Source organism: Gymnogyps californianus, chromosome 9 (assembly GCF_018139145.2).
Source record: "Gymnogyps californianus isolate 813 chromosome 9, ASM1813914v2, whole genome shotgun sequence".
In the NCBI taxonomy this organism is placed as follows: Eukaryota; Metazoa; Chordata; class Aves; order Accipitriformes; family Cathartidae; genus Gymnogyps; species Gymnogyps californianus.
Genome location: NC_059479.1, coordinates 10387479 through 10396402, shown reverse-complemented (window position 1 = coordinate 10396402; position 8924 = coordinate 10387479). Strand labels below are relative to the sequence as shown.

Sequence of the window (8924 nt, the reverse complement as noted above, 5' to 3'; positions counted from 1 at the left end):
CTAAATAGTTCTGAAAATTTTCCTTTCTGCAACCACTTCTTCCCTTTCAAATGGAATTTTTTTCTCTAGTTATAAATCAGCTTTAGAGCCTTGTATGTCTAGGGAGAGTAAATACCCCACTGCTCCAAATGAGACAAGTATTTTGCATTTCCATTTCCTGACCCATCAGGGAGAATTTTGTGCAAAATGCAGGAGAAATGTCAAAGTGATAAAACAGCATTGGCTTTGGTTCATTCTCTGGTTAGAACAGCTGATGTTATGGAAAACATCCAGCACTACCCAGACTTCATGGAGATTGAATTCAAAGAGGGCAAATACTTTATAGGTACTGCTACATTTCAAAGACAATTTTACTGACTGACAAATACTGCATCACCTGAGGTTTTTGACAGAATTTCTTAGTTTACTGATTTAAACCTGAAATATATCTGAAATATATTTCTTTGCCAGGAAAGTTTGCAGTTTGGATGCGAGATGGACTCCCCATCTGCATTTATAACCACAAACATTGGCTTTAGTTTCCTGCCACCAAACCACATTTATTCTGAGACAGGGGAATGCTGCTCCTCTTCAAAAAGTCTGTTTAACGCAACTGATTTGCAAGATTATTTTTTAGCTGAGAACAATTAAAAACTCTAACAGCTGAACTGGCTGTGACAATTAGCAGTCACTAAGCCTATCTTTGGGGAAATATAGCACGCTGTCCTATTTTAGTCCTACCATAGTAAGGACTGAGAAAAGAATGTGAATACCCATTGCTCTCCTGAGCAGCTCCTTGGGATGGAGAGCCTGGGGCAGAGCCTGGGCTGGGTGTGAGCTGCTGCAGCGGTGATCTCTGCCTGCCTAGCTCGGAAGGTGTGTCATTTTGGTAAACACAGGCGATAAACTTCACTAGTCATCGTGACGCAAGCAAAAACTGTTGGCAGCCAGGGTGGAAATGCATGCTACTCCCTTCTTACAGGAAGGGGTGGTTTTACATTAATAACTCCTAGAAGCAGCTTTCTGGGCTCCTGCCGGCCCCCCTGCGTGCTCTCAGGCCAGTGGGGAGGTGGTGGCCCAGTGCCAGCCGGGGCAGGATGCTGGGGAGGCTGCTGGGGCGCAGCCCCGGCCTGCGGTGGTGGGTGACTCGGCCGGTCCTGCACCCCACCAGAGCCATCGGCGACAAAGCGAAGGGCGCTCAGGACGAGGCTTTGCAGACGGCTAATCCAGGTGGGTAGAAAGGCTTTGGTCGCTGTTTCATGCTGCAGCATGGAGGGAAAGGGTATTTGCAGGAAAGGGTGAGAAAATGACCCTTGTTCTCGTCTGTGGCTGTGTTACTGCAGTGCTGCATCTCCTGGGGTTACAAATGCTCCCGAGACATGGAGCAAATTGAGAGCTCTGACTAGCACGGTGCACAGGGATAGTTTTTTGTGTTAAATAGTCCTCCTCCTACGGCAGCGAATACAAACTGATACTTCATGTCAGGGAACCTGTTAATTAAAAAAATAAATAAATTTTGTTCCTCCTACCCAGCTGCCAGGTTTCCAGAGGAGGACCGGTGCATGTCCCCGCACATGCAGGGCTGGTGCAAGTGGCAGACTTGCACCCCTCCGCTCCCCCTGACGCTCCCTGCCAGATTACATCCACTACTGTGCATGCTTGTGGCAGGCAGTGCTCTGGGTTACCTGGCAGGCAGCGGGTATGGGCTGTTCCCACATGGGCAAGCTCCCTGGCATGGAGGTAGTTTCTCTTTTTAATCTGTACCACCACCTCCTTGGGCATGCCTTTGCAGACTTCTCACCCTAGCGAGGCTGGGCTGCATGGGGCTGCCTGTGCTCCCGTGGGATAGCTGTGAGTCTCCAGCATGGGGCTTTGCCCTTGTTTTCCCTGGGATGGAGCCTGTTCTTTTAGCGATCCATCTCACTGCTTGCTGCAGATCCGATTCAGACACTTGCTTGGTATTTCAGGTGTAGCTCTCCTGGTCTCACTGGCACTCTATAAGAGAAATAGGAGAAGCAGGAGATTAAATTTACCTGAGGGTCTGGGTGCCAAGATTTACACCTGGGATTTTTCAGCCATTCACAAGTCCTGGCATGCCTGAGCAGGCCTGGCGCCAAGGCACCTAATGTAGTTTCACCTTCTCAACACAGGCGGGAAGAGATGCTCCCTGTGCCCTGTTCTGTAGCAGCAGTGATTTCCTTTCAGCCAAGCACCAGCTATCCAGCAACAGCCAGGGAGTGCAGGACACCGAGACTGGGGGCACCTTCATGTCCATCCCTTCCTGCATGCCCTGGTCACCCACGGGGCATTTCTAAACACCAGTCCCACATTTGCAAGCGCAGGGCACTGTAACCTAGCAGCTTGGGTGCACCTACCTGGGTGTGTGAGTGCTCCCAGCTACCTTGCAACACATGTGCAATGCAAAAGCCAGGATTTGAGCTAGCCATTGCTTACCCTATTTTTGCAGGATCTTCCTGCCACTGCCCTCGTTGTGGCCTGTCATTGGGCTTGTTTCCATCAAGAGGAGGCAGAGTCCCTTTCTCATTGTGCTGAGGGTGACAACATGCTAATGGCATCACCATGGTAGTCTGGTGGGGTGTAATGTATCATCATTAGAGTACCCAGCTTGCATGAGAACGACTGCCAGCCTCCCACCAGGCTGTATTTTAACAGACCTCACCTCTCCATCAGCGCTTTTAGAAGGAGATGCTGTCGAGGAGTTATTAGTACTGCTGGCAGTTTCCTTAATACACTAGTTAGGCCATTTAAAAGTAAGATGCTAGCAGGATGAGAGCATGCTGTGGGCTTGGGTGACTCCAGCCCTGCATCTTTTCCCCCCTTAATCAGGAAGGTAAGAAGAGATTTTTAGTTTAAAACCTACCTAAACTAAAGGAAAAAAAAATTAAGCAAAATGAAATAAGCTGCAAATGTAACAAAGCATCTCACACCAGCTGCTGAGTCATTTTGACATTAGAAAGCACATTTGACTCCCACAGAACAGAAAAGTGCCATTCTGAACTTTCAATCCTTTCCCCCCTGTAACGACAGGTTTTTTCCTCTTCCCTTCTTTAAGCTTAGCTCATTGTTTTCTTTTATAAAATCTCTTACAGGTTACAAAGCTTTCAAAAATGACAGAAGGCCTACAAATTTTGATAAAAAGGTGTTAGTATGGGCAGGACGCTTTAAAAAGGAGGAGGACATTCCCAAGCACATATCGTAAGTAGACCTGTCTGAATGATGCTTTTGGATGTGATCATACAGATTAAGACCCCAGTCTTCATTACCCAGAATTGTGCTCACGTGGTGAGGGCTAGTGCTCCTGCATGCTGACAGGGCCTGCTGCTACTGGTGTCCAAAAATAATCTGAATTTTTGGGAACACAAACTTTTTGTCGTGCCCTGTGAGGTAAACTGGATTCACTTGTTTCAGACTAAGTTGAAGTGTCTTTTGCAAGACAAGTGGCTTTGTAACTCAGAAGTCACCATGGTAAAATTATCATCCACTTTGGATTTTTACATGCTTTGCTAGTTTTTATTAATTAGCAATTAATAATGCTGCATAAATTTTAAAAAGAAGTTGGGGCTATACACAGCTTTGGTGAGAGACATCTGCAGCAAGTTCCTCACGTCTGGGCTATGGTTTCACCTCCCTGTCGAGGTGTTTTGTTAAAGGATTGTCACTCAGTTTTGGAGACCTAATGCTTCCTGACTTGTGACATCCTGGGGGCTCCTCCAGCTGACCTTCTCCTTGCAGTTGTAAGTAAATCCATGGCTGGATATGATTTCATGAATGACGCGTTGCCACGCTCTTGCAAGCGTGAATTGTCGGATAAATGCCATGTGTCACTCATGGAAGGTGGTGGAGATTTCCCAGCGATGGCTGTGGCTGTTCAGCTGCTTGGGAAGACAACTCTGCATGGATGGTGTGGTCATCTGCTCCAACCCAGCTCAGCCTCCCGCTGCAGGCAGACGCTTGTGGGGCTGGTGCCAGCTGCCTGGCAGAGGGCTACGCTGCAGCGGGACAGGGCTGCAAAGCACCGCATGCAGCTGGGATGGGGATGTGGCTGCAGACCCGGTCACCACTTGCTGTGCCTCTTTGCTGTGTGAAAACTCTCCATTGCTCTTAGCCAAAATGTCATGCACGTGCTTTTCTTCCACTGAGGGTGGCATTGCCTGGCCCTGGTGGCACGACCCCAGTGTCTCCTGGGGCTGAGCAGCACCCCATGCCCTGCCCTGCAACACCCAAAGCTGGGCCCCTCATAATTCCATTATCACGATGGAAAGACTTCCCTGTCCTTGTAATTTTTCAGGTATTCACTCTCATATGCAATAAAAGAAGGCAGGAGAGCAGGATTTGTTATTCCTGTTGTTACTGATGACTGTTGGGAGCAGCAATACCCTACCCGTGTGGGAGGGTGGCTAAATCTTTCCCCCATAGGCTAATTTTTTGAGTTCTCCTCTAAGCACTTGCAGAAAGAGAAGGCTGAAACATATTGTACGTTAATAGGCAGTTGCTGGAAGACTTGAGGATTCATTACTCAGCTCCCCGTGATCTCATTTCACACATGCTGCTGCAGGATGGAAACTCTGCTCTGTCCTCTGCAGGTCTGAGGTCCTCGACGCAGCAAGGAACAGTGTCAGGATAAAGGTTTGCTACATCATGATTGCACTGACCTTGCTGGGCTGTTTGGCCATGGTAATCACAGGCAAAGAAGTGAGTATTGTTTCTGGGCGAACTGATCCACTTAATGTATGGTCTATGTATGCTCTCTTTGTAAATAAGTGCCCGGGTGACAGATAGGTTTGAGAATAAGTCCATATAAGCAATATTTGCACAGGATCTGTATCACCCCGTCCTCTGGAGGAGAGATTGGCACGGGGAAGTACAACTTGCTGGTTAATGTGCTCCTTTTGACCCACTTTGCCATAACCCGTGCAGTGCAATGCTCTGTATCATGGTACCTCAGCAAGAGGCCGGTCCAAAGGTTGTGGAGTAGCTCAGACAATGTCAATGGCGCCTGGTCCTGGCCTGCATCCATGGGCCATGAGAGTCCTGCCCGCCTAGCCTGTGTGCCACCATGAGCTGTAACACTCGCTTCTGCCCATCCCACTGGTGGGGAAGTTGGGTCTCCAGCCTGACTTGCATGTCCCAGCACACCTCTAAACCATTTACAGTGTGATTTTTTTTTTTTTTTCCTGCTAATCAGAGCTGCAAATGCTGAAAATTTGGTAAAACAAGGAAATACCTTAACTTCTGTCACTGCAAAATATCAAAAAGGATAGTGGGGTGTCAAAGCGAGTGGTGCGAATGTGGGGAAATGTAGTGGTGGGAAATGTGTGCGTGCAATGATTTTCACCATTTCTTTTCAAGGCTGCTAAAAGGGATCACACGCTGCTGAGGATGAACATAGAAAAGAAGGCCAAATGGAGGGCTGAAGTGGCGGAGGATCAGGAGGCAGCTGTTGGGAAGCCACAATGATTGGGAACAGATTTATTTTAACAGCAGGAGATAAGTGATTTGCATATGTACCTGTCTTCATTTAACTCTTTGGAGCTTTTTCACTGAAACTCTCTCGGCAAAGACTTCACTGCTTAAAAACTGCTCCATATGAACTGGGAAACTCCTATGGAAACTCCAACAGCTGCTTTCTGTGGCCTCTGGTCTTTGGCACTGGGTTCAGCTGAAATAAATACAGAAATCTCTTCTAAACTGGAAAGTGTGGGAAGGACGAATGCAGGACTTCCCAGCTCAGGATCAGCTTTTCGTGGTGCTGCTGATACTCAGCGTGGATGTGGGGCTGTCTCCTCGCGGCCAGGAAGGATGCGGCCCTACATCAGAGAGCATCCCATTCTGTGCAATGCCTCTAGGGCAAACAGCCTTGGCCAAAGTGACCCAGGGCAGGGGGAAAAGGAGTCTGAAATATGTTTTGCAACCACAAAGAGGTCAATTATCTCTACGTCTAAGCCTGCTGCCATCGCTGTCCCCTCTCCCTTCCCAGCCCCTCGTGGGATCCCATGGCCGGGAGAGGGGGGGGACGTGAGCATGAAGAGGGGCTGGGAAGATGGAGGAGTGTGAGCAGACCCTGATAACTCATTGGGGCCAAAAGGGGCTTTGGGCCAGAGGAGATGGCGGTGATGTGGAGCGGTAGTGTGGGCACGAGGAGTGGTTTGGTTGCTGCGGGGCAGCCTGGGGAACCCGTGCCTGGTGCAGGGAGCCTGGCCTGGAGGCACCTCTTGTCCTGTTGCACCTCACTGGTTTTGCTTTTTCATCTTCTGCTTCCAGTCATTGTCATGAAAGTTCTCTAGCACTTGCTTAGTTGTGATTTCAGTCAGGAGTAATTGCTAATACATGGTTTGCTAAAACTGGATTCTTTTTAATCATCATAGTTCATTAATTCATAATAAAACAGCTGTCCAATTACATATAAAACAAACGCGTCTCTTCACAGCTTCATTTAAAGTGTCACCAAACTCTCTGGGATGATGTTTAACAGATGGGAGAGATCCTAATGAAATATTGAAAGTTACATTTTCATGAAGTGATTAAACTTCAAGACAGGCCCCAGTTCATGCTTGTGGGTGCTGACGGACTGAGCCCCCGTGTATCATTTATGACCCCTTAAGAGATGTAAGACAGGCTGGTGGAGCTGGGTGCGCCGCATGGGGTGCCAAGGGACATGGAGTGACAAAACCCAGCCATCTTACCCCGGCTGCCACAGGAGACGACAAATGCTGTAACCATGCTCAGCCTTTGGGCAGTGTCCTGAGCATCACACCCAAGGCTTGGCCTTTGCAAGGTTTATTACTCAGAGCAGTTGCACTTGTGCTCCAGGGCAGTCTGGAAGCTTTTGCTCAGGTCTCTGAGGTTTATTGTCAAAAATCTTGTCCACTTATTGCTGGTGTGTCACTACATGAACAAGCTGCTGGCAAGGATGGGCTGGGGCATCGACAGGCGGTCAGCAGCTGTTGGGCTCTGGGACTCCATCTCCTGTGCCTCTGGTCATTGGGCAGCTTTTTCCCTCTGATGCTTCTTAGGAGCACTTTTCTCCATGTTGCACACCTCTTTAGGATGAGGAGCATGTGTGAGGGGGATGTTACATCTGTCACAGCTCGGTGTTTGCAGTCCTTGTTTCCAATTCACAGCCCCATGCAGTGCAATCCACCAAAAGTGATGTCTGCTCCCTGTAGTATTCCTCATGAAGTGCATCTCATGGAAGTGGAAATAATGGTCCAGGGCAAGCACAGAGTGAACAAGTCTCTGCTGGGAACGCCCTTTTGCCTGCACACGTACTATGGGCTCTTTCATTTTACATGACCTGGTTTTCTTGGTTAGTGCAATAAACCTCAAGAGTTACCTCAAAGTTAGTGTTCATTTGGGGCTAAGCTAAAACAGCTCTGGTCAGTCTCTTAGATTTTTTTTTTTTTTTTTTTAATTCTTAAATGGCTTTCATGTGCCCTTTTTAAGAAGGCGCATGTGACACTTAAAGGAACCCATTTCAATGCTTGTAAACAAATCCATATCCATGTTCTGAGCTTCCCTGAGTTAATCAGGAAAGGAGATGACCATAACCATATACGAAGAACAAGCAAATTAATTGTGACTTGTTCCACTCTCTGCTCTGCAATCCCCTCTGCCTGGGAAAAAAAACCTGCTTCAGGTGTGAGCTATTTTCAAATCCTCTTAAACATCCCGGGTCTCTGTTGACTAGTGCATAAATCTGCTGCATTACACATTGACATTAAGAAGAAGGAAAAATCAGTTCCTCCTTCCTGAGCCACTGATGATGGACCACTTCTGAGTGATCAGATGACCCAGGTGCTTTTGGGCTCTCACAAAGAGCTGTGACTATTATGTAGGTAATAATCCTTCACCAGTCCTGGCTACATGATTATTCATTTTAATATCATAATATTCCCCCAAAATTAACCGGACTAATTGCTGGCTTGCAGTTGGCCGGTGGCGAGTGGCTGCTGGCGCTGGAGTAGCGCAGCCTCGGCTGGAGCCGTCCCCTGTAGTAACTGGAGATGCCAGCAGAGGACATTGCGCTGCTGGTGCCTCTCCAGCACTGGGACTTACCACTGCTTGTTAAAATCGGTTTCCATCTGTGTTTGCAAAGTCCTTTGACTCTTCTCTTGAAAAGCTTCTAATTAACACTGCTTCCTGAATGTATAATTGGCTAATCCTCACCACCTTATGGTTGTGGGTGTTTTTTTAATTTCCCCTCCCATCTATATTGCTTCAGTGTCACACCTGATTCCCCCAGTCATTTAAAAAAGGGATGGGAGTTATTATTAGGTAGGAGCTAGTCTTCTCTTTCTTAATAATGTGCCCTAGCCTGGCCCTGAGGACAACGTGAGGGGCTGGCTCCTTTTCGAGGCAAGGGATGGAGCTGAGTGTGCCGGTTTGCTGCAATGCTCAGGGAGACCAAGGGTGAGTCCTTTCAACTCTCACCTCCTCATTTACTGCTCTGTACTAGGAAGAAAGAACGCTTTCTCCCTTGCAGGATTTTTGCCGTTTTAATGAACTCCTATATGGAAATAGTTAACAATGTGCTGGTGGCTGGTGCCATAGAGATTTGCATTATAATAACAATTATTGGGGAAGATTTTCCCTAGTAGCTGGAGTTGATCTAATTCTGCTTCCATTAAAATCAGTGCTGCAGTTCCTCCTGGCTGTGGATTAAGGTTATCATCCACTGTTTTTTGAAGTTTCAGTGATTTCCAGAGACTCAGCTTCCCCAGAGAGCCAGGCTGCTGCGGGGCAGAGCTGGGTGCACCAAGCTTTCATCTGCTGATATGGTGAGATCAAGCTCGTACAGGAGGCTCTGCATCATGAGCATCCCAGTGTCTCGGAGAAAAGGTGTGAGATGGGAAAGTCTAAGCTCAGGAGATCTCAGTACCTTTCTTACTCATTTTACCTCTCTTTTTGACCTACTTGGGGGGTTC

At 47.8% G+C, this 8924-nt stretch overlaps 1 protein-coding gene across 1 annotated transcript; it reads left to right on the top strand.

Moving 5' to 3' along the window:
- The first annotated feature begins 957 nt into the window (after positions 1-957).
- On the top strand, positions 958-6431 carry LOC127019845 (protein FAM162B-like). Its single transcript, XM_050902090.1, has 4 exons — positions 958-1209; positions 3090-3195; positions 4584-4692; positions 5350-6431. The coding sequence occupies exons 1-4, from the start codon at positions 1077-1079 to the stop codon at positions 5455-5457; spliced, it is 456 nt and encodes a 151-aa protein (XP_050758047.1). The 5' UTR covers positions 958-1076; the 3' UTR covers positions 5458-6431.
- Positions 6432-8924: the final 2493 nt, after the last annotated feature.